We start from the raw sequence: 24,703 nt of genomic DNA, 5'->3' as shown, positions 1-24,703 counted from the left end.
TTGAAGGGAACAATCGTGAAGAAAGATGGTGGCAAAGTCACCGTCAAACTCCTGCTGTCACAGGAGGTTTGTATCATAAAATAAGACTCAGCTGAAAGTAGAGTGTATTCTCAGTTGTAAATGTAACCAATGTCTTGTTGCAGGAAGCGGTATATAAAGAAGACGATGTCCATCCAATGAACCCTCCCAAGTACGACAAAATTGAGGACATGGCCATGATGACCCATCTCAATGAAGCCTCTGTCCTGTATAACCTCAAAGAGCGTTATGCAGCATGGATGATCTACGTAAGACACTCTTTCAAAGCGCAATAAGTTGAAATCAAAAACTAAACATGGAGTTAACTGTTTATCTCTATGTTCACTTTCAGACCTACTCTGGGTTGTTCTGTGCCACTGTTAACCCTTACAAATGGCTCCCAGTGTATGATCCTGAAGTTGTAAGTGCCTACAGAGGCAAGAAGCGTATGGAGGCTCCACCCCACATCTTCTCTGTCTCTGACAACGCTTATCAGAACATGCTCACTGGTATGTCCTTATTGTAGAAATTGTATACAGTATACAGAATGATGTTTTGCTGAAAGAAACGTGTTTAATTCATTTGATTTCTATGTTCACAGATAGGGAGAACCAGTCTGTCTTGATCACGTAAGTTCATATCTGTTGACTTTTCTTTAGAATCAAATATGTTGAGCAAATTCTTATAAGTCTGTGTTCATACCCAGTGGAGAATCTGGTGCTGGAAAGACTGTGAACACAAAACGTGTCATCCAGTACTTCGCGACAATCGCAGTAGCAGGAGGAGACAAAAAGAGTCAGGGCGAGAAAAAGTATCAGGTATGTTGTGATGACACCATTGAGCCCAAATGAAAGTAGAGTAGATGTTCAGCAAGAAAGCTATTTTCTGATTTAATTTCAAAACTTGGATTATAGGGGTCACTGGAGGATCAGATTATTGCAGCCAATCCCCTGCTGGAGGCCTACGGTAATGCCAAAACTGTGAGGAATGACAACTCTTCTCGCTTTGTAAGTATGGGGTTATTTTGTACAAGACAAAATTCTTGTTAGACATTGGTTATGTAGGGAGATTACAACCAATTCTATCTTCTAAACAGGGTAAATTCATCAGAATCCATTTCGGCACAACCGGCAAACTGGCCAGTGCTGACATTGAGACATGTAAGTAAGAATCGTCATAGCAAGTTAGGGTTGACTGAAATTCAGGACTGACCAGGTTGTGAATCATGATCAACATTTGTAGATCTGCTGGAGAAGTCAAGAGTGACATACCAGCTTTCTGCTGAGAGAGGCTACCACATCTTCTACCAGATGATGACAAACCACATACCGGGCATTATTGGTAAACAGATTGAGACTTGCACAATTGTAAATGTTCAAAAGAGTTATTCTGTGAAAAACTCCAACTAAACTTTTTTGGATTTTCAGAGATGGCACTCATCTCAACCAACCCCTACGACTTCCCCTTGATCAGCATGGGTCAGATCACTGTGGCCAGCATTGATGACAAAGTTGAGCTGGAAGCCACTGATGTGAGTGATCAAGGTTTTAATATTTTACATATTGCATATATCTGATGTTTATCATATCTAAAGTAAGCTAATGAATGTATTTTCCAAAGTGGAGATGTTTTGTAAAAAAGAAATCTTCTGAACACAGAATGCTATTGATATCCTGGGCTTCACTGCTGAGGAGAAGATGGCCATCTACAAGATGACTGGTGCAGTGCTCCACCATGGTAACATGAAGTTCAAGCAAAAGCAGCGTGAGGAGCAGGCTGAACCCGATGGCACAGAAGGTGACTATCTGAAATCATATCAAAGTGAACAACAGAAGTTGTCAATCACACTGGTTTTGTTCTGTCATGGACACAAATATATTCACAATACTACATTATAAATAATGAAACCATTTTCAGATGCTGACAAGGTTGCTTACCTGTTGGGTCTGAACTCCGCTGACATGCTGAAGGGTCTGTGCTATCCCAGAGTGAAGGTCGGAAATGAGTTTGTCACCAAGGGACAGACTGTACCTCAGGTAAAGGACTCAAACTCGTTAGGTTGTATTTTGAAAGTAACTTGTATTATATGTTTTTTTTAAATTTGTTATATTTGAACTAATTCCAAAAATTGTGCATTTAACATTAATGGACTAAATAAGTATAAATAATGTGAAAGGTTAATAAGGGGAGGGAATTATCGAAAATTAATGTAACAGGCAATCGCTTTCGAATTAATTTGACAAGACTGATAAAAAGTGAGGTAATATCAATGATTTAAAGATTGTTATGGGAATTGTCGAAAAAACGTATAATCAATATCATCTTCTCTTCTGTTAGGCCAACAACTCAGTGACTGCCCTGGCCAAGTCCATCTATGAGAGGATGTTCTTGTGGATGGTCATCCGTATCAACCAGATGTTGGACACTAAGCAGCAAAGGAATTACTATATTGGTGTCTTGGATATCGCCGGCTTTGAAATCTTTGATGTAATCTTAATACACTTCAACTCATTATTAAAATAATAAGTGTTTCCTGTTGTCTATGAGCATCAGGCTGATAATTTGTCACCTCACAGTTCAACACCTTGGAGCAGCTCTGCATCAACTTCACCAATGAGAAACTGCAACAGTTCTTCAACCACACCATGTTCGTCCTGGAGCAAGAGGAGTACAAGAAGGAGGGTATTATCTGGGAGTTCATTGACTTCGGTATGGACTTGGCCGCCTGCATTGAGCTGATTGAAAGGGTAAACACCAATTTTATGATTCTATTGTATGTAATTCTCCTTAAAAAAACACAGTAACTTCATGATACACTTTATTTCTCTGTACTTTCATCTAGCCCATGGGCATCTTCTCCATCCTTGAAGAGGAGTGCATGTTCCCTAAGGCTGATGACACATCCTTCAAAAATAAGCTCTATGATCAGCATCTTGGCAAAAACAAAGCATTTGAGAAGCCAAAACCTGCAAAGGGCAAGGCTGAGGCCCACTTCTCCCTGGTGCACTATGCTGGTACAGTGGACTACAATATCAGTGGCTGGCTGGACAAGAACAAGGACCCACTGAATGAGTCTGTTCTGCAGCTGTACCAGAAGTCATCAGTGAAACTGCTGGCTCTCCTGTATCCCCCTGTTGTTGAGGGTATGACACACAATTAACTGTTGATTTAAAACACATTTTAATATTGTATTACTTTTTATTCAATGTAGCAATTTGTCTCTGTATGTATTCAGTTTCTAACAAAAATAATTCTACTTGAAATGATCAACAGAGGCTACAAAGAAGGGAGGCAAGAAGAAGGGAGGCTCTATGCAGACTGTGTCTTCACAGTTTAGGGTAAGCTTTGGCATTGTAAACCACAAAATAACATCACACATTAAGTTATACACAAACTAACTAACTAACTCTCTTGCATCTACAGGAAAATTTGGGCAAGCTGATGACTAACTTGAGGAGCACCCATCCTCACTTTGTGCGTTGTCTGATTCCCAATGAGACAAAGGTTCCAGGTAAGATATGAACTCTTAGGGGAATGGCATGTTTTTTTGTAAGTATGGTTTCAGTTCAGTGCTGGAGACAATGAGGAGTATAACTATTCACAAAAATTTAAAATGAAATTTCTTATGAAATAGGTTTGATGGAGAACTTCCTGGTCATCCACCAGCTGAGGTGTAACGGTGTGCTGGAGGGTATCAGAATCTGCAGGAAAGGTTTCCCCAGCAGAATCCAATATGGTGACTTCAAGCAGAGGTACCAATGAATATATTTGTCACATCCAAAAATGTTGTCACAAACCCGCAAAAAATACTTACAGAGACCAATATCTTCTTTATTAAAAGGTACAAGGTATTGAATGCCAGTGTCATTCCTGAGGGCCAGTTCATTGACAACAAGAAGGCTTCAGAAAAGCTGCTCGGATCAATTGATGTTGATCATGACCAGTACAGATTTGGACACACAAAGGTAAGCACCATGTTTCCTTTCTTTACTGTTGGTATAATTACAAAGGAGGTTGATTTTTCTGATTGATTTAGTATGTTTGTCTGATAATCAGCATTGTACATCAAGGTTTATCAAATGTTTGAAGTGATTTGGTGTAAAATTAGACCATGTACCTGGAGCAATTACTCATCAATGGTATAGTTTTAAAGCCTTTATCTCATGTGTACATTTGTAAAGCATCCTTGCCTTGCGAGTCTTTAACAATTTAGGATACCTGAAGGTTCATTTATATTTTCTGTTTTCTGTTCAGGTGTTCTTCAAGGCTGGTCTGCTGGGTACCCTTGAGGAGATGAGAGATGAAAAGCTTGCAGCTCTGGTCACAATGACCCAGGCTCTCTGCCGTGCTTACCTCATGAGAAAGGAGTTTGTGAAGATGACGGAGAGGAGGCATGTTGAAAACAATGAATTTTGGCCAAAAAGACATGGGGTGAAAAATCAGCAAAGCATGACAACAATTTCTTCTTCACAGGGAAGCCGTGTACACCGTCCAGTACAACGTGCGCTCATTCATGAATGTCAAACATTGGCCATGGATGAAGGTTTACTACAAGATCAAGCCTCTGCTGAAGACTGCTGAAACTGAGAAGGAGCTGTCTCAGATGAAGGAAAACTATGAAAAGATGACAACTGACTTGGCTACTGCCCTGGCCAAGAAGAAGGAACTAGAGGAGAAGATGGTGTCTCTTCTTCAAGAGAAGAACGATCTTCAGCTCCAAGTGGCATCCGTAAGTAAATCTCAGATTGTACCTGCAATTGTTCATGTTTTGTAGGTCAAATAATGATGGGCTCACACTTGATGTGTTCAAACAACAACACAGGAAGGAGATAATCTGTCGGATGCTGAGGAAAGATGTGAGGGACTTATCAAGAGCAAGATTCAGCTGGAGGCCAAACTCAAAGAAACAACTGAGAGACTTGAGGATGAAGAGGAAATGAATTCTGAGCTTACTGCTAAAAAGAGAAAGCTGGAAGATGAATGTTCTGAGCTCAAGAAGGATATTGACGATCTGGAGCTTACATTGGCCAAGGTGGAGAAGGAGAAACATGCCACTGAAAACAAGGTTTGTAAATATGAAAATGTTAAGCATATCAAGTAAATTCATGTTTACTATGTGTTTAATAACATTTTACTTGCAAACATAGGTTAAGAACCTGACAGAGGAGATGGCCTCTCAAGATGAGAGCATTGCTAAGCTGACTAAGGAGAAGAAAGCCCTTCAGGAGGCTCATCAACAGACTCTTGATGACCTGCAGGCTGAGGAAGACAAAGTCAACACTCTGACCAAGGCCAAGACAAAGCTTGAGCAGCAAGTCGATGATGTAAGTTTACAAAGTCACTTACGTTGACAAAACAAGATTCTTTAGCATTATATTCACAATCTCAATTTCTCAATGTTCAGCTGGAGGGTTCTCTGGAACAAGAGAAGAAACTGCGTATGGACCTTGAGAGAGCCAAGAGGAAGCTCGAGGGAGATCTGAAACTGGCCCAGGAATCCATCATGGATCTTGAGAATGACAAGCAGCAGTCTGATGAGAAAATGAAAAAGTATCCAAATTTGATTCTCTCCCTATTACAAATTACCATCATGCTTTTGGTCATGTTCAATAGCATGAATGAAGTCTTACTATGAACTTTGTCGCTCTCACAGGAAAGACTTTGAAATCAGCCAACTCCTGAGCAAGATTGAGGATGAGCAGTCTATGGGATCTCAGCTTCAGAAGAAGATCAAGGAGCTTCAGGTAATCAACATAATGCTTTAAACAAAACACAAAATGCTTTCAGGTTTTTGTGTTTCACATTTAATGTTTACTAAACAATAAAACACATACTTGAAACAGGCCCGTACTGAGGAACTGGAGGAGGAGATTGAGGCTGAGCGTGCTGCTCGTGCCAAGGTTGAGAAGCAGAGGGCTGACCTCTCCAGGGAACTTGAGGAGATCAGTGAGAGACTAGAGGAGGCTGGAGGTGCCACTGCTGCTCAGATTGAGATGAACAAGAAGCGGGAAGCTGAGTTCCAGAAGCTCCGTCGTGACCTTGAGGAGTCCACTCTGCAGCATGAAGCCACTGCTTCCGCTCTTCGCAAGAAGCAGGCTGACAGCGTTGCTGAGCTGGGAGAGCAGATCGATAACCTCCAGCGTGTCAAGCAGAAGCTTGAAAAGGAAAAGAGTGAATACAAAATGGAGATTGATGACCTCTCCAGCAACATGGAGGCTGTCGCCAAAGCAAAGGTTCAAAATAAATGAAATATTAGAGAGTTAAATATATGTTTTATACATAAAAAAAACTATAAATTAAATAATTGTGTTAAAATTTAAATGTTTCTTTTCTGTTCTTTTTTTCTCAAGGGAAATCTGGAAAAGATGTGCCGTACTCTTGAGGACCAATTTAGTGAACTGAAGACCAAGAATGATGAAACTGTTCGTCAAGCGAATGACTTGGGTGCACAGAAAGCCCGTCTCCTGACAGAAAATGGTATGCAGATGACAGAGATCTTCAGTTTGAGAAAGATCAAACAGAAACTGAAAAGAAACTAATGTTTTTTATTTTCACACAAGGTGAGTTCGGCCGTCAAATTGAAGAGAAAGAGGCTCTTGTCTCCCAGCTGACCAGAGGCAAACAGGCCTACACTCAACAGATTGAAGAGCTGAAGAGACAGATTGAAGAGGAGGTTAAGGTAAAAAAAAAACTCTCAGTTTGTCCTTGCCTCGTTGAATAAGATTTAAAAGTTCTACACATTCAATAATATTTCTTATCCTAGGCCAAGAATGCTCTTGCCCATGGACTGCAATCAGCCCGCCATGACTGTGACCTGCTGAGGGAACAGTTTGAGGAGGAGCAGGAGGCCAAGGCTGAGCTTCAGCGTGGAATGTCCAAGGCCAACAGTGAGGTGGCTCAGTGGAGAACTAAGTATGAAACTGATGCTATTCAGCGCACTGAGGAGCTTGAGGAGTCCAAGTGAGTAACATTTAAACAATTAAATTACCCGATTTTTTCTTTGCATATATTTTGTACATTAAGCTGTGAAACATTACTTAAGTGTCTTTATTTAATTTGATATACGTAAGAATATCTGTAAAAGTTCACAAGATATTTTTATTGAGAGAAAATTTGCAAATGTTTCAAAGGAAAAAGCTGGCTCAGCGTCTGCAGGAGGCTGAGGAGCAGATTGAGGCTGTGAACTCCAAGTGTGCTTCTCTGGAGAAAACCAAACAGAGGCTGCAGAGTGAGGTGGAGGACCTCATGATTGATGTGGAGAGGGCTAATGGGCTGGCTGCTAACCTGGACAAGAAGCAGAGGAACTTTGACAAGGTAGCCAATTCATACAACCTTTTTGTTACTGTCTTTGTATTGCTGAATATCTATCTGAACACAATAAATTGTGTTATTTAGGTGTTGGCAGACTGGAAGCAGAAGTATGAGGAGGGTCAGTCAGAGCTTGAAGGAGCTCTGAAGGAGGCTCGTTCTCTCGGCACTGAGCTGTTCAAGATGAAGAACTCTTATGAGGAAGCTCTGGATCAGCTGGAGACCATGAAGCGTGAAAACAAGAACCTGCAACGTGAGTTCCCACCTGACATGGAGAATAATGTATTAATATTGTTGTGTTTTAGTTCCTACCTGATTGTCTTTGATTATAATCAACACATTTTGTGTTAGTGTTCATATTTTACATTTCAGGCTTGACGATATATAATATGTTTCTTTCTGCAGAGGAGATCTCTGATCTGACTGAACAGATTGGTGAGACTGGCAAGAGCATCCATGAGCTGGAGAAGTCCAAGAAGCAGGTGGAGACAGAGAAATCTGAGATCCAGACAGCTCTTGAGGAGGCTGAGGTATGTTTGTTTTATCCAGGGAGATTTTCTGAGGAGAAAAATATAACAGATCTAGAACAATGTAGTATATTGGGCTGAAAGCCCTGATGGTAAGGACTACCGAAAATCTAACTCTTTGATGTCATCAGGGAACTCTGGAACACGAAGAGTCTAAGATCCTGCGTGTTCAGCTGGAGCTCAACCAGATCAAGGGTGAGGTGGACAGGAAGCTGGCAGAAAAAGATGAGGAGATGGAGCAGATCAAGAGAAACAGCCAGAGGGTGACTGACTCTATGCAGAGCACTCTGGATTCTGAGGTCAGGAGCAGGAACGATGCCCTGAGAATCAAGAAGAAGATGGAGGGAGACCTGAATGAGATGGAGATTCAGCTCAGCCATGCCAATCGCCAGTCGGCTGAGTCCCAGAAGCAGCTGAGGAATGTGCAGGCACAGTTGAAGGTATTGTCAGATATAATGTTATTGTACAAATTACAGTATAGTGAGTGCACCTATAGTACATTTTGAGAGTAATTCGTGTAATTTCCTGCTATAATTTCACTAGGATGCTCAACTCCATCTGGATGATGCTGTTAGAGCCGCGGACGACCTTAAGGAACAAGCTGCTATGGTAGATCGCAGGAACGGTCTGATGGTGGCTGAAATTGAGGAACTTAGAGTGGCTCTGGAACAGACAGAGAGAGGTCGCAAAGTCGCTGAACAGGAGCTGGTGGATGCCAGTGAGCGTGTTGGACTGCTGCACTCTCAGGTGAACAACTTTACAGTACTTCGATATATAAAACCAATGAAACGTTAAACTACATGAAATGTTGATTACTTAAGTTACTTAATTTTTTTTCATCCTTTAGAACACAAGCCTTCTGAACACCAAGAAGAAGCTTGAGGCCGACCTGGTCCAGGTCCAGAGTGAAGTTGATGACACTGTTCAGGAAGCAAGGAATGCAGAGGATAAGGCTAAGAAAGCCATCACTGATGTACGATTAAGTTTTTACTTATTATCAATACTTTCTACTTATCGTTTTTTTTACATTTCTAAACCAAATATTGTGTTTTTCAGGCTGCGATGATGGCTGAGGAGCTGAAGAAGGAGCAGGATACTAGCTCTCACCTGGAGAGGATGAAGAAGAACCTGGAGGTTGCTGTTAAGGACCTGCAGCACCGCCTGGATGAGGCTGAGAACCTGGCCATGAAGGGTGGCAAGAAGCAGCTCCAGAAACTGGAGTCTAGGGTAAGAGATTCACCTTAGAATTATACAAATAGAGACTAAGTTTTAAAAAAAACCCATCAAAACATAAACATAAACTGAGAATGCATTTTTCTTTTTTTCAAAAGGTGCGCGAGCTTGAATCAGAGATTGACGCTGAGCAGAGACGTGGAGCAGATGCTGTTAAGGGTGTCCGCAAGTACGAGAGGAGAGTGAAGGAGCTCACCTACCAGGTAGAGTCACTTTGACATTTTATGTGTATAGTACAACACAAGCCAATTTAATAATATATTCCCATTTAAAACATGCAAATCTATGTATTTTCAACTACAGACTGAGGAAGACAAGAAAAACGTTTCCAGGCTGCAGGATCTGGTTGACAAGTTGCAGCTCAAGGTGAAGGCCTACAAGAGGCAGTCTGAGGAAGCGGTAAGGACAAAACATACATTTTTAAACAATGACAACTCAATTCGACATCATATCTCATGTGCAGTATATCTGCTGGTCATTTAACCATTTGCCCTGTTTTGTCTTCCAGGAGGAGCAGGCCAATGTCCACCTGTCCAAGTGCAGGAAGGTCCAGCATGAGCTGGAGGAGGCTGAGGAGCGTGCTGACATTGCAGAGTCCCAGGTCAACAAACTGAGAGCCAAGACCCGTGACTCCGGAAAGGTAAATATCTATCGGTCGGGTGTACCAAAAGAACAAACATTTTGTTGTCATTCTTTTACTTTATATGCTAATTTATAGGGGCAGATAGATTAGATTATAAATTATCTTTATTTTGTATTAAGTTTATTATTTGAAAATCAGATCAAAATGAATTGTCCCTCAGGCTAATTTAAAACTCTACCTAACACCAACCATGTATCTGTTTTACAGGGAAAAGAAGCCGCTGAGTAAAGCCCACTGAAGATTTTGCTTTGATGAATCATATAATATGATAAAATGCTGACACAATAAAGATTAAGCTGTTACTCCTAAACTTTCTGTCTTTCATGTCTTTGCTTAAAATAAAATAGCTAATCTGAGATTTGAATATTTTGCAATGTCTAAATGGAAACAAATATAAATTTATTCCAATACCTAATTGATCTAGACTATTATGGTAAGTGAAAAATCAATTAAATTGTTTAATAACGCAATTAGACAGGACTTAAAAAAACAAAACAAACTCTATTATCTTAGAATCACACGTAAACATATTTGGCTCGGATCAAAAAGCATTCAGCTGCAAGACTAATAACAATATATTCAATCAAGTTGTATTAATATGAAATACATAGGCAGAAGGCAAACTTGTCAGTTCATACAATATAACAACCTTCATAAAAAAACAAACATGATCTATCATCTGAACAGTCTCTCCTGATAAAGGAGCTAATGATATATGACACTGCCACAACCACTCTTAACAGCTGTTATAAAGTGCCTTGACCAGCCTTTAAAACAATAACATAAAATTTGTTACAAAGGATTTCTCATTCCAAATTACAGCTTCATGTGACTTTATTGGATGATAGACGAGTGTTTTGCAGCTGTAGAGCAGTGAAGTGAAGTGACCTTCACTGTCCACTTATGTGCATGAGCCAAAAATGAACTCTGCTATGTCTGCAGAGTCAGTTAAGGTGTTAATAGCTTGACATATGAGTGTGAATATCACAAATGTATCTGTTACACTTAATCAAAAGTACTAGAAATATAATTTTTATTATTTATTCACTGTGAAGATGTTTCAAATTTATAGTTGATATTAATACTATCTTACCTAATTTAATTTATTTCTTAAACAACATTTATTTCATAAAACTTTTATTTAGAATTATTCTATTCAAAGTCATTTATTCATTATTGAAATAACGATTTAATGAAAAACAAACAAAAGAGCCAAACTGTTGAATGTCGCCAGAATACTAAAGATTTTAACAAACTATTCTGAGTACGGTTGCAAACTCAAGATCTGCCTTTACTGATGGGAACCTGAGACGTAGAATGGCTGTACCAGCAACAAATGTGAATCTCATGTAACCATCAGCTGTCACCCTAACCATATTTGGCAAGTGTCCCTTTTTAACTTCTGCTTTGCAAGCATAACACATTCGATGCAAGCATTCCAATCCAAGTCTGTGAGAGTGGAAGACGACCTATTGACCTCATGTTTTGTGAAATGAAATGATCTAGTCTAATGCATCAGACCACAAAATTCCAAACATAGAGTACTGATATATCGCATGTTTATAAGGAAAATAGTATTTTTAATTAATTAAATATTTTTGCATCTAAATATATTTAATCCACAATGACCAACATTTTTTATTTATTTCAACTTCAACAAACTTTCCAAATAATCAAATATATAAAGATGAAATTGAAAAGTTGTGACTATAAGGTATATGTGTTTTTTGGGTCATTACTTGTTCAGTCTGAAAAAACCATTCCGCTAAAATCCAACTATAATAAAGAAAATACATTATTTTGTTCATTAAAGGGAATCAGATTTAATCAAAGTCCCACACAAATAGTCTGGCACGGAGTGCAACATGTTTGAACAGCTGGTGATGCCAATGACTATGATGGACTTCTGAATCAAACCTTTTTTCACTTTAAAAAATCTAATATAAAAAGCTTGAGTGAAGTAGATGATCCTTTGCACAAAACATTGTGAATTGATTCGCAGAGGGCAACAACAGCCATTTTAAACCAGAATTTATAAGAGGAGTGATGGAAAAAACATCAAAACAAAATGTTCATTGGAGATTAACTGAAAGTTTCATTATTTGTAGTATAGCGTCAAGCATGACTGAAAAACAAGCCACTATGAAGCCCATGTGCATATTAAAACCACAGCAAATCTGTATGAACATTGCATAGTGGTATCGAAGGGCATTTGAATGTTACAATGTTAATCATGGCCAAGGCAACAGAACTGATATGGGGGATATGTAGATGCCTCATAAAAGATGAATTGGACTCCCTGACAACTAAAATGTTAGATATATTAATTAAGACTACAGCTGTACCGGTTATCAACACCACATTTGGAAATCTCCCCCTTATAACTTTGGCATCATTCGCAATCTGAACCTAATATAAGGAGTGGAATCAAACCTAAGAGTGTTAGTAGAGGACCCCTGAAGACTCCTGCTACTGGTAGGTGTATCGTCAATCTGCTTTAGAGCATTTATTGTTTATTATAAAGATATGAGAACTTTCTTTGATACTAATTAAACAGCAAGATCAACAAAACTAAGATAAACATTCATGAAGTTTCACAGAAGACTAAATATATGTTTTATGATTTCCACAGGATTGTGAAATATAAAGGAAGTTTGACATAGAAAGGGGCAGGTATGAACTACTTTTTTATTGTTGTCCAGTTTGTGTGAAACATTGAATTTAACTGGATAGTTTTGTCAAAACTATGATTAGTGTGACTCTAATCACAACAACTTCAAGTCATGTCACTTGTAGTGTACAAAATCAAATAGAGATATGTTATTAAATGTCTGTGAAGACTCTCAGTCATAGTATCTTCAAAAGTCGAAAAGAAGTGTCCCTAGGCAACTGGACATGCTTGAGTTGTTTGAAGAAATGTCACCTCTGATTCAAGAGGCTAATTCATTTCTAGACTTAATAAGAATGTTGGTGAAAGGTGAACTAGCCCTTCAAGAACTTCAAGCAAGTCAAGTTGCCTATGTTCACTTGCAGCTCCTGAAGTAAATTAAATAGTTTAACTCAGTTTTTTGGTCAGTTACATGAACTTAAGGTAGCAGCAATAGCACAGAGGCTTCAAAGGCCATATGTAGTGATGAAAGTATAATCTCAATGAGTATGGATGCACATAGCCAGTGTTAAATCATATTAAGAGTCAGTCATCAGTTTAAGATTTTTGTTTTTTGGCTTTCTACACAGACATAACCCGCCACCATGAGTACGGACGCGGAGATGGCCATTTATGGCAAAGCAGCCATATACCTGCGTAAGCCAGAGAGGGAGAGAATTGAGGCTCAAAGCGCACCTTTTGATGCCAAAGCCGCCTGCTATGTGGCCGATGTCAAAGAGCTGTACTTGAAGGGAACTATCCTCAAGAAAGATGGTGGCAAGATCACCGTCAAAGTCCTGGACACTCAGGAGGTTTGTATCATGAAATAAGACTCAACTGAAAATAATGTATGTGTTCTCAGTTGTAAATGTAACCAATGTCCTGTTGCAGGAGAAGGTCTTTAAAGAAGACGACGTCCATCCAATGAACCCTCCCAAGTACGACAAAATTGAGGACATGGCCATGATGACCCATCTCAATGAAGCCTCTGTCCTGTATAACCTCAAAGAGCGTTATGCAGCATGGATGATCTACGTAAGACACTCTTTAAAGCGCAATAAGTTATATTGAAATCAAAAACTAAACATGGAGTTAACTGTTTATCTCTATGTACACTTTCAGACCTACTCTGGGTTGTTCTGTGCCACTGTTAACCCTTATAAATGGCTCCCAGTGTACGATGCTGAAGTTGTAACTGCCTACAGAGGCAAGAAGCGTATGGAGGCTCCACCCCACATCTTCTCTGTCTCTGACAACGCTTATCAGAACATGCTCACTGGTATGTCCTTATTGTAGAATTTGTATGCAGTATGCAGAATGATGTTTTACTGAAAGAGATGTTTAATTAATTTGGTTTCTATGTTCACAGATAGGGAGAACCAGTCTGTCTTGATCACGTAAGTTCATATCTCTTGATTTTCTTTAGAAACAATATGTTGAGCAAATTCTTATAAGTCTGTGTTCATACCCAGCGGAGAATCTGGTGCTGGAAAGACTGTGAACACGAAACGTGTCATCCAGTACTTCGCCACAATCGCAGTGGCAGGAGGAGACAAAAAAAGTCAGGGCGAGAAAAAGTATCAGGTATGTAGTGATGACACCATTGAGCACAAGTAAAGTAGAGTAGATGTTCAGCAAGAAAGCTATTTTCTGATTTAATTTCTTGGATTATAGGGGTCACTGGAGGATCAGATTATTGCAGCCAATCCCCTGCTGGAGGCCTACGGTAATGCCAAAACTGTGAGGAATGACAACTCTTCTCGCTTTGTAAGTATGGGGTTATTTTGTACAAGACTAAATTATTGTTAGACATTGGTTATGTGGGGAGATGACAACAATTTCTATCTTCTAAACAGGGTAAATTCATCAGAATCCACTTCGGCACAACTGGCAAACTGGCCAGTGCTGACATTGAGACATGTAAGTAACAATCCACATAGCAAGTGTAGATTACTGAAATTCAGGACTGATCAGGTTGTGACTGATGATCAACATTTGTAGATCTGCTGGAGAAGTCAAGAGTGACATACCAGCTTTCTCAAGAGAGAGGCTACCACATCTTCTACCAGATGATGACAAACCACAAGCCGGAGCTAGTTGGTAAACAGATTAAGCTATTGCATGATTTTAAACATATGCTGATTGTTTTTTGTGAAAACCTGTATTTAATCTTCATTATATTTTTAATATTCAGAGGCGGCACTCATCACAACCAACCCCTACGACTACCCCTTGATCAGCATGGGTCAGATCACTGTGGCCAGCATTGATGACAAAGTTGAGCTGGAAGCCACTGATGTAAGTGATCAAGGTTTTAATATTTAACATATTTCATATAGCTGATGTTTATCATATCCAAAGTGATTTTATGAATGTACATTTCCAAAGTGGAGATGTTTTGTAAAAAATGTATCTTCTGAAAACAGAATGCTATTGATATCCTGGGCTTCACTGCTGAGGAGAAGATGGGCATCTACAAGTTTACTGGCGCTGTGATCCACCATGGTAACATGAAGTTCAAGCAAAAGCAGCGTGAGGAGCAGGCTGAACCCGATGGCACAGAAGGTGACTATCTGAAATCATATCAAAGTGAACAACAGAATTTCTCAATCACACAGGTTTTTGTTCTGTCATGAACACAAATATATACACAATACTATATAATGAATAATAAAACCATTTTCAGATGCGGACAAGGTTGCTTACCTGTTGGGTCTTAACTCCGCTGACATGCTGAAGGGTCTGTGCTATCCCAGAGTGAAGGTCGGAAATGAGTATGTCACCAAGGGACAGACTGTACCTCAGGTAAATATAAAGTATTCCTTTTTATAATTGTAATATCATAGTGATCATAGTTTTTATAATGATACACATATATCTATAAAGAAAAAGTAATTTATACAAAACATGATATAAATAAACAGCACTAATGGAACAGTGGGGCATTAACTAAGGCCAAAGGCCTTCGTAAACAGTGGGTGTTTGAGTCGTTTTTTAAGCTGTCCAGAGATGTAAAGAGATTGAGATGTACTGGCTGTGTTATGTTTTTCTTGACTATTAATCGCAAAAATCAAGTTTTATACCTATATAGGGTATACAGTAGCTCAGCATTTTACAAAACAACTATACAGATGCCTTCAGGGAAAAAATATTTTTACATTCTTCTTCAGGTGAACAACTCAGTGACTGCCCTGGCCAAGTCCATCTATGAGAGGATGTTTTTGTGGATGGTCGTCCGTATCAACCAGATGTTGGACACTAAGCAGCAGAGGAATTACTATATTGGTGTCCTGGATATTGCTGGCTTTGAAATCTTTGATGTAAGCTTCATACACTTCAACTTATTATTAAAATAAGACAAATCCTTTCCTATTATCTATGAGCATCAGGCTGACTATTTGTCACCTCACAGTTCAACACCTTGGAGCAGCTCTGCATCAATTTCACCAATGAGAAACTGCAACAGTTCTTCAACCACACCATGTTCGTCCTGGAGCAAGAGGAGTACAAGAAGGAGGGTATTATCTGGGAGTTCATTGACTTCGGTATGGACTTGGCCGCCTGCATTGAGCTGATTGAAAGGGTAAACACCAATCTTATGATTATATTGTATGAAATTCTCCTTATAAAACACCAGTCACTTCATGATATACTTTATCTCTCTGTACTTTCATCTAGCCAATGGGCATCTTCTCCATCCTTGAAGAGGAGTGCATGTTCCCTAAGGCTGATGACACATCCTTCAAGAATAAGCTCTATGATCAGCATCTTGGCAAGAACAAAGCATTTGAGAAGCCAAAACCTGCAAAGGGCAAGGCTGAGGCCCACTTCTCCCTGGTGCACTATGCTGGTACAGTGGACTACAATATCTGTGGCTGGCTGGACAAGAACAAGGACCCACTGAATGACTCTGTTGTGCAGCTGTACCAGAAGTCATCAGTGAAACTGCTGGTTGGCCTGTATCCACCTGTTGTTGAGGGTATGCCACACAATTAACTGTTCAATTAAAACATATTTTAATATTGTATTACTCTTTATTCAATGTAGCAATTTGACTCTGTATGTATTCAGTTTCTCATAAAATAATTCTACTTGAAATGATCAACAGAGGTTGGAAAGAAGGGAGGCAAGAAGAAGGGAGGATCTATGCAGACTGTGTCTTCACAGTTTAGGGTAAGCTTTGGCATTGTAAACCAAGAAATAACATCACACATTAAGTTATACACAAACTAACTAACTAACTCTTTTGCATCTACAGGAAAACTTGGGCAAGCTAATGACTAACTTGAGGAGCACCCATCCTCACTTTGTGCGCTGTCTGATTCCCAATGAGTCAAAGACTCCAGGTAAGATTTGAACTCTTTGTTGAATGGCATGTTTTTTTGTTAGTATGGTTTCAGTTCAGTGCTGGTTCAATGAGGAGTATAACTATTCACAAAAGTAATAATGAAATCTCTTATGAAATAGGACTGATGGAGAACTTCCTGGTCATCCACCAGCTGAGGTGTAACGGTGTGCTGGAGGGTATCAGAATCTGCAGGAAAGGTTTCCCCAGCAGAATCCAATATGGTGACTTCAAGCAGAGGTACCAATGAATATATTTGTGACATTTCAAAATGTTGTCACAAACTCCAAAAAATACTTACAGAGACCAATAACTTTGTATTAAAGGTACAAGGTATTGAATGCCAGTGTCATTCCTGAGGGCCAGTTCATTGACAACAAGAAGGCTTCAGAAAAGCTGCTTGGATCGATTGATGTTGATCATGACCAGTACAGATTTGGACACACAAAGGTAAGCACCATGCTCCCTTGTTTATTGTTGGTATAATTACAAAGGAAGTTGATTTTCCTTATTTATTTTGTTTGTATGTCTGATAATCAGCATTAAATTAAGTTGGTGTAAAATTAGACCATGTACCTGGAGCAATTACTCCTCAATGGTATAGTTTCAAAGCATCTATCTTATGTGTACATTTATAAAGCATCCTTGCCTTGCGAGTCTTTAACAATTTAGGATACCTGAAAGTTCATGTATATTTTCGGTTTTCTGTTCAGGTGTTCTTCAAGGCTGGTCTGCTGGGTACCCTTGAGGAGATGAGAGATGAAAAGCTTGCAACTCTGGTCACAATGACTCAGGCTCTCTGCCGTGCTTATGTCATGAGAAAGGAGTTTGTGAAGATGACGGAGAGGAGGCAAGTTGAAAACAATAAAGTCTGGACACAAAGACATGTTGTGAAAAATAACCAGGAACATTTTCATGACAATTTCTCCCTCACAGGGAAGCCATCTACACCATCCAGTACAACGTGCGCTCATTCATGAATGTCAAACATTGGCCATGGATGAAGGTTTACTACAAGATCAAGCCTCTGCTGAAGAGTGCTGAAACTGAGAAGGAGCTGTCTGAGATGAAGGAAAACTATGATAAGATGACAACTAGCTTGGCTACTGCCCTTGCCAAGAAGAAGGAACTAGAGGAGAAGATGGTGTCTCTTCTGCAAGAGAAGAACGATCTGCAGCTCCAAGTGGCATCCGTAAGTAAATCTCAGATTGTACCTTCAATTGTTCATGTTTTGTAGTTCAAATAATGATGGGCTCACACTTGATGTGTTCATGCAATGACACAGGAAAGTGATAATCTGTCAGATGCTGAGGAAAGATGTGAGGGACTTATCAAGAGCAAGATTCAGATGGAGGCCAAACTAAAAGAAACATCTGAGAGACTTGAGGATGAAGAGGAAATGAATGCTGAGCTTACTGCTAAAAAGAGAAAGCTGGAAGATGAATGTTCTGAGCTCAAGAAGGATATTGACGATCTGGAGCTTACATTGGCCAAGGTGGAGAAGGAGAAACACGCCACTGAGAACAAGGTTTGTAAATATGAAAATGTAGCATTTTAAGTAAATTCATGTTTACTATGTGTTTAGTAACATTTTACTTGCAAACATAGGTTAAGAACCTGACAGAGGAGATGGCCTCTCAAGATGAGAGCATTGCTAAGCTGACTAAGGAGAAGAAAGCCCTTCAGGAGGCTCATCAACAGACTCTTGATGACCTGCAGGCTGAGGAAGACAAAGTCAACACTCTGACCAAGGCCAAGACAAAGCTTGAGCAGCAAGTCGATGATGTAAGTTTACAAAGTCACTTACGTTGACAAAACAAGATTCTTTAGCATTATATTCACAATCTCAATGTCTCAATGTTCAGCTGGAGGGTTCTCTGGAACAAGAGAAGAAACTGCGTATGGACCTTGAGAGAGCCAAGAGGAAGCTCGAGGGAGATCTGAAACTGGCCCAGGAATCCATCATGGATCTTGAGAATGACAAGCAACAGTCTGATGAGAAAATGAAAAAGTATCCAAATTTGGTTTCCCTCCCTATTACAAATAACCATCATGTTTTTGGTCATGTTCAATAGCATGAATGAACTCTTACTATGAACTTTGTCGCTCTCACAGGAAAGACTTTGAAATCAGCCAACTCTTGAGCAAGATTGAGGATGAGCAGTCTTTGGGATCTCAGCTTCAGAAGAAGATCAAGGAGCTTCAGGTAATCAACATATTGTGTTAAACCAAACACAAAATGCTTTCAGGTTTTTGTGTTTCACATTTAATGTTCACTAAACAATAAAACATATACTTGAAACAGGCCCGTATTGAGGAACTGGAAGAGGAGATTGAGGCTGAGCGTGCTGCTCGTGCCAAGGTTGAGAAGCAGAGAGCTGACCTCTCCAGGGAACTTGAGGAGATCAGTGAGAGGCTAGAGGAGGCTGGAGGTGCCACTGCTGCTCAGATTGAGATGAGCAAGAAGCGGGAAGCTGAGTTCCAGAAGCTCCGTCGTGACCTTGAGGAGTCCACTCTGCAGCATGAAGCCACTGCTTCCGCTCTTCGCAAGAAGCAGGCTGACAGCGTTGCTGAGCTGGGAGAGCAGATCGATAACCTCCAGCGTGTCAAGCAGAAGCTTGAAAAGGAAAAGAGTGAATACAAAATGGAGATTGATGACCTCTCCAGCAACATGGAGGCTGTTGCCAAAGCAAAGGTTCAAATTAAATGAAATATTACAGTGTTAAATATATGTTTTATACATAAAAAAACTATAAATTAAATAATTGTGTTAAAATTTAAATGTTTATTTTCTGTTCTTTTTTTCTCAAGGGAAATCTGGAAAAGATGTGCCGTACTCTTGAGGACCAATTTAGTGAACTGAAGACCAAGAATGATGAAACTGTTCGTCAAGCGAATGACTTGGGTGCACAGAAAGCCCGTCTCCTGACAGAAAATGGTATGCAAATGACAGAGATCTTCAGTTTGAGAAAGATCAAACAGAAACTGAAAAGAAACTAATGTGTCATTTTCACACAAGGTGAGTTTGGCCGTCAAATTGAAGAGAAAGAGGCTCTTGTGTCCCAGCTGACGAGAGGCAAACAGGCCTTCACTCAACAGATTGAAGAGCTGAAGAGACAGATTGAAGAGGAAGTTAAGGTAAAAAAACTCTCAGTTTGTCCTTGCCTCGTTGAATAAGATTTTAAAGTTCTACACGTTCAATAATATTTCTTATCCTAGGCCAAGAACGCTCTTGCCCATGGACTGCAATCAGCCCGCCATGACTGTGACCTGCTGAGGGAACAGTTTGAGGAGGAGCAGGAGGCCAAGGCTGAGCTGCAGCGTGGAATGTCCAAGGCCAACAGTGAGGTGGCTCAGTGGAGAAGCAAGTATGAAACTGATGCTATTCAGCGCACTGAGGAACTTGAGGAGTCCAAGTGAGTAACATTCAAAAAATTGAATTAACCGACTTTTTCTTTGCATATATTTTAAAAGTTTACAAGATATTGATATTTTATTGAGAGAAAATTTGCAAATGTTTCAAAGGAAAAAGCTGGCTCAGCGTCTGCAGGAGGCTGAGGAGCAGATTGAGGCTGTGAACTCCAAGTGTGCTTCTCTGGAGAAAACCAAACAGAGGCTGCAGAGTGAGGTGGAGGACCTCATGATTGATGTGGAGAGGGCTAATGGGCTGGCTGCTAACCTGGACAAGAAGCAGAGGAACTTCGACAAGGTGGCCAATTCACACAAAGTTTTTTTTAGTTGTCTTTGTATTGCTGAATATCTATCTGAACACAATAAATTGTGTTATTTAGGTGTTGGCAGACTGGAAGCAAAAGTATGAGGAGGGTCAGTCAGAGCTTGAGGGATCTCTGAAGGAGGCTCGTTCTCTCGGCACTGAGCTGTTCAAGATGAAGAACTCTTATGAGGAAGCTCTGGATCAGCTGGAGACCATGAAGCGTGAAAACAAGAACCTGCAACGTGAGTTCCCACCTGACATGGAGAATATTGTATTCATATTTTTGTGTTTGAGTTCCTACCTGATTGTCTTTGATAATAATCAACACATTTTGTGCTAGTGTTTATATTTTACATTTCAGGCTTGACGATATATAATATGTTTCTTTCTGCAGAGGAGATCTCTGATCTGACTGAACAGATTGGTGAGACTGGCAAGAGCATCCATGAGCTGGAGAAGTCCAAGAAGCAGGTGGAGACAGAGAAATCTGAGATCCAGACAGCTCTTGAGGAGGCTGAGGTATGTTTGTTTTATCCAGGGAGATTTTCTGAGGAGAAAATATTACATATCTAGGAAAATGCAGTATATTGGGCTGAAAGCCCTGATGGTAAGGACTACCGAAAATCTAACTCTATGATGTCATCAGGGAACTCTGGAACATGAAGAGTCTAAGATCCTGCGTGTTCAGCTGGAGCTCAACCAGATCAAGGGTGAGGTGGACAGGAAGCTGGCAGAAAAAGATGAGGAGATGGAGCAGATCAAGAGAAACAGCCAGCGGGTGATTGACTCCATGCAGAGCACTCTGGATTCTGAGGTCAGGAGCAGGAACGATGCCCTGAGAATCAAGAAGAAGATGGAGGGAGACCTGAATGAGATGGAGATTCAGCTCAGCCATGCCAATCGCCAGGCTTCTGAGTCCCAGAAGCAGCTGAGGAATGTGCAGGCACAGCTGAAGGTATTGTCAGATATAATGTTATTGTACAAACTACAGTATAGTGAGTGCACCTATAGTACATTTTGAGTTTCATTCGTATATTTTCCTGCCATCATTTCACTAGGATTCTCAACTCCACCTTGATGATGCTGTTAGAGCCGCGGACGACCTTAAGGAACAATCTGCTATGGTGGATCGCAGGAACGGTCTGATGGTGGCTGAAATTGAGGAACTTAGAGTGGCTCTGGAACAGACAGAGAGAGGTCGCAAAGTCGCTGAACAGGAGCTGGTGGATGCCAGTGAGCGTGTTGGACTGCTGCACTCTCAGGTGAACAACTATACAGTACTTCAATATATAAAACCAATGAAACGTTAAACTACATGAAATGTTGATTACTTAAGTTACTTCATTTTTTCATCCTTTAGAACACAAGCCTTCTGAACACCAAGAAGAAGCTTGAGGCTGACCTGGTCCAGGTCCAGAGTGAAGTTGATGACACTGTTCAGGAAGCAAGGAATGCAGAGGAGAAGGCTAAGAAAGCCATCACTGATGTACGTTTAAGTTTTTACTTATTATCAATACTTTCTACCTACCTTTTTTCGACGTTTCTAAATCAAATATTATGTTTTCCAGGCTGCGATGATGGCTGAGGAGCTGAAGAAGGAGCAGGATACTAGCTCTCACCTGGAGAGGATGAAGAAGAACCTGGAGGTTGCTGTTAAGGACCTGCAGCACCGCCTTGATGAGGCTGAGAACCTGGCCATGAAGGGTGGCAAGAAGCAGCTCCAGAAACTGGAGTCTAGGGTACGACATTTAATAAAGATAGTTATATGGATGATGAAAAGTATGAAAACATACAAAACACTTGTATTCTAACAAATTTTCTGAAGGTGCGTGAACTTGAGTCAGAGATTGAGGCTGAGCAGAGACGTGGAGTAGATGCTGTTAAGGGTGTCCGCAAGTACGAGAGGAGAGTGAAGGAGCTCACCTACCAGGTAGAGTCACTCTAATACATTTAAATTGTACAAATCAATCTCATTTGCCCTGTTAACAATCTATATTTAAATCTATAATCTATGTATTTTCAACAACAGACTGAGGAGGACAAGAAAAACGTTTCCAGGCTGCAGGATCTGGTTGACAAGTTGCAGCTCAAGGTGAAGGCCTACAAGAGGCATAGTGAGGAAGCGGTAAGCAAAAGCTTTATTTAAAAATGATTAGAGTTACGTCATATTGCATACGCAGTATATTTGCTGGTCATCTAAACATTTTACAATGCATTGTCTTCCAGGAGGAGCAGGCCAATGTCCACCTGTCCAAGTGCAGGAAGGTTCAGCATGAGCTAGAGGAGGCTGAGGAGCGTGCTGACATTGCAGAGTCCCAGGTCAACAAACTGAGAGCCAAGACCCGTGACTCTGGAAAGGTAAATATACAATTCTTTGTCGTAAACAAATTAAATGAGAAAAAATTGCAAGTTAAAGATGTTTGAAAGGAACATGATCGAAGCGCTGGCAAGGTTATACATTCATGGTAATGGTGAATTTTAGAGTAGACAGTAATTCATAAAATCCAGAACATACGAAAATTCTATATCTGCACGAAGCGTGTTGTTTCTTTGCAAATATGTAACATCAGTATTTCTTTTTCTCTTGTTACAGGGAAAGGAGGCAGCTGAATAAAGGACTATTGAGTTGTTTTCAGTCATATAATATGATGTGAAATATACAACAATAAAATACCTTTTCTTTCTAAATGACTCTGTGTTATTAAATACTCATTGTGTGTTGTGAGAGCAAATGAGATATGGATGATTTGTGACCCTGTTAGAAAACATCCTACACACAGTTAGACAACCTTCTACACTTTATACACTATGAATTGCCTTCTGGGTACTGTCTTGAAGTCACCAATGACCAAAAATATTAATCCAATGTTGTGTTTTCTTAAGCCTTTGACGTTTAAGGTATCAATAACAATTTAGCATTTATTTTATTGTGTCTATATATCACAGAATCTTACAAATGCAGCAACAAAGGTGTCAATTGGGATTTGAATAAACCTGGAAAGAAATCAACAGCTGTCAAAATATACTGTGAATTCACCATTACTGTCTTTATTTGGTAGGAGCATTTAGCCATGACTGATCTAAAATAACAATTTCAAATAATTCATGATGCTTTTTCTGTTGGGTAGCATTATGACATACTATACTGTTTCTATCACGTTATTTCATGGGCACGTACATTTAACAGTGAATTACAGCAAAATACTTTATTGGGCAAAACTGAACTGCTCAAGGAAACTATATTACCAAACTTCTACTGTTTAAAGGGGACATATAATGAAAATTCCACTGTTGTAGTGCTTCTCCAGTTTAATTTGGGTATCTGGCATGTCTACCGTCCCAAAAACTCTGGACAAAAACAACTCCCGCAATTTGTTGTGGTTCCTCTATGTCAGAAACGATGCGCTAGAGTGCGTAGATTGGGATTACTACCGAAATAAACATCTTAGTCACACCATGCCCATGTAGGGAGCAGTGTTGCCATAGTTACTTTGAAAAAGTAACTTAGTTACTTTACAAGTTACTTGCTTTTAAAAGTAACTAAATTAGATTAAAAGTTACTTGATTTTAAAAGTAACTAAGTTAGATCACAAGTTACTTTATTAGTTACATTCAGCAGCTGCCGACAACACCCCCGCCGCCTAAACATAAAAATGACAACCGTTTAGCCAACACTCACTTTATTAGAAACCGCCGGAGGCCCCCCCCCCCCCCCCCCGCGCGAACAGAGGGTTCCCCCGACGGGCGCTGTAGCTGAGGTGATCTGACGGGACCGACACACGTCCAGAGTCGCTGCCGCCGACCGCCGTACCCGGTCCCCTCCAACCGGTCCCCTCCAACCGGTCCCCGCCTTCCGCAGCACCGACGGACACCGCTCCGCGGCCCAAGAGAAGGAAAGCCCCCGCACCGCGGAGGAGCACCTCCCTCCAAAAAAAACGCTCCGGCGGCGTGGTGAGGAGGGCGACGGGGCGACTGCTCCCCCAGCCGCAGGTTGTGCCCAGCGGTTTAACCACAAAAACCAAAATAGTAACGCAAGGTGACTTGGACAAGTAACTTTAATCTGATTACTGGTTTGGAAATAGTAACGCGTTAGATTACTCGTAACTGAAAAAAGTGGTCAGATTAGAGTAACTCGTTACAAAGTAACGCTATACAAAGTAACGCGTTACCGACATCACTGGTAGGGAGTCTCGCTATATGGCCTTGGACGAGCGAGGCCTATATGGCCTTGGACGAGCGAGCTAACGCTAGCCGGGGAGCCCGGCTC

The 24,703-nt window shown here is 40.4% G+C and overlaps 2 protein-coding genes across 2 annotated transcripts; both read left to right on the top strand.

Annotated features, from left to right (window-relative positions):
• The first annotated feature begins 147 nt into the window (after nt 1-147).
• Nucleotides 148-9,967, top strand: LOC133955022 (myosin heavy chain, fast skeletal muscle-like). Its single transcript, XM_062389660.1, has 38 exons — nt 148-287; nt 371-527; nt 620-647; nt 725-836; nt 933-1,025; nt 1,115-1,178; nt 1,261-1,359; nt 1,446-1,549; nt 1,677-1,815; nt 1,936-2,054; nt 2,356-2,505; nt 2,595-2,765; nt 2,861-3,161; nt 3,292-3,356; nt 3,442-3,529; nt 3,653-3,770; nt 3,860-3,983; nt 4,273-4,409; nt 4,492-4,747; nt 4,841-5,083; nt 5,166-5,342; nt 5,423-5,568; nt 5,672-5,762; nt 5,862-6,251; nt 6,369-6,495; nt 6,579-6,697; nt 6,782-6,978; nt 7,149-7,332; nt 7,414-7,579; nt 7,732-7,856; nt 7,985-8,293; nt 8,397-8,600; nt 8,701-8,826; nt 8,910-9,080; nt 9,185-9,289; nt 9,390-9,485; nt 9,595-9,740; nt 9,937-9,967. Exons 1-38 carry the CDS (start codon nt 177-179, stop codon nt 9,965-9,967), a joined length of 5,589 nt encoding a protein of 1,862 aa, XP_062245644.1. The 5' UTR covers nt 148-176.
• A 2,135-nt stretch (nt 9,968-12,102) lies between these two features.
• LOC133955592 (myosin heavy chain, fast skeletal muscle-like) lies at nt 12,103-23,127 on the top strand. The gene is made up of 41 exons (XM_062390502.1): nt 12,103-12,204; nt 12,362-12,402; nt 12,967-13,188; nt 13,268-13,411; nt 13,499-13,655; nt 13,746-13,773; nt 13,849-13,960; nt 14,051-14,143; nt 14,233-14,296; nt 14,378-14,476; nt 14,571-14,674; nt 14,803-14,941; nt 15,063-15,181; nt 15,547-15,696; nt 15,789-15,959; nt 16,055-16,355; nt 16,485-16,549; nt 16,635-16,722; nt 16,844-16,961; nt 17,048-17,171; nt 17,435-17,571; nt 17,658-17,913; nt 18,007-18,249; nt 18,330-18,506; nt 18,587-18,732; nt 18,837-18,927; nt 19,027-19,416; nt 19,533-19,659; nt 19,741-19,859; nt 19,941-20,137; nt 20,247-20,430; nt 20,513-20,678; nt 20,831-20,955; nt 21,083-21,391; nt 21,495-21,698; nt 21,797-21,922; nt 22,005-22,175; nt 22,262-22,366; nt 22,466-22,561; nt 22,663-22,794; nt 23,030-23,127. Exons 3-41 carry the CDS (start codon nt 12,982-12,984, stop codon nt 23,048-23,050), a joined length of 5,805 nt encoding a protein of 1,934 aa, XP_062246486.1. The 5' UTR covers nt 12,103-12,204; nt 12,362-12,402; nt 12,967-12,981; the 3' UTR covers nt 23,051-23,127.
• Nucleotides 23,128-24,703: the final 1,576 nt, after the last annotated feature.

The sequence above is a fragment of the Platichthys flesus genome, chromosome 6 (genome assembly GCF_949316205.1).
Source record: "Platichthys flesus chromosome 6, fPlaFle2.1, whole genome shotgun sequence".
NCBI classification, from domain to species: domain Eukaryota; kingdom Metazoa; phylum Chordata; class Actinopteri; order Pleuronectiformes; family Pleuronectidae; genus Platichthys; species Platichthys flesus.
This window is presented reverse-complemented; position numbering and strand designations above follow the sequence as displayed.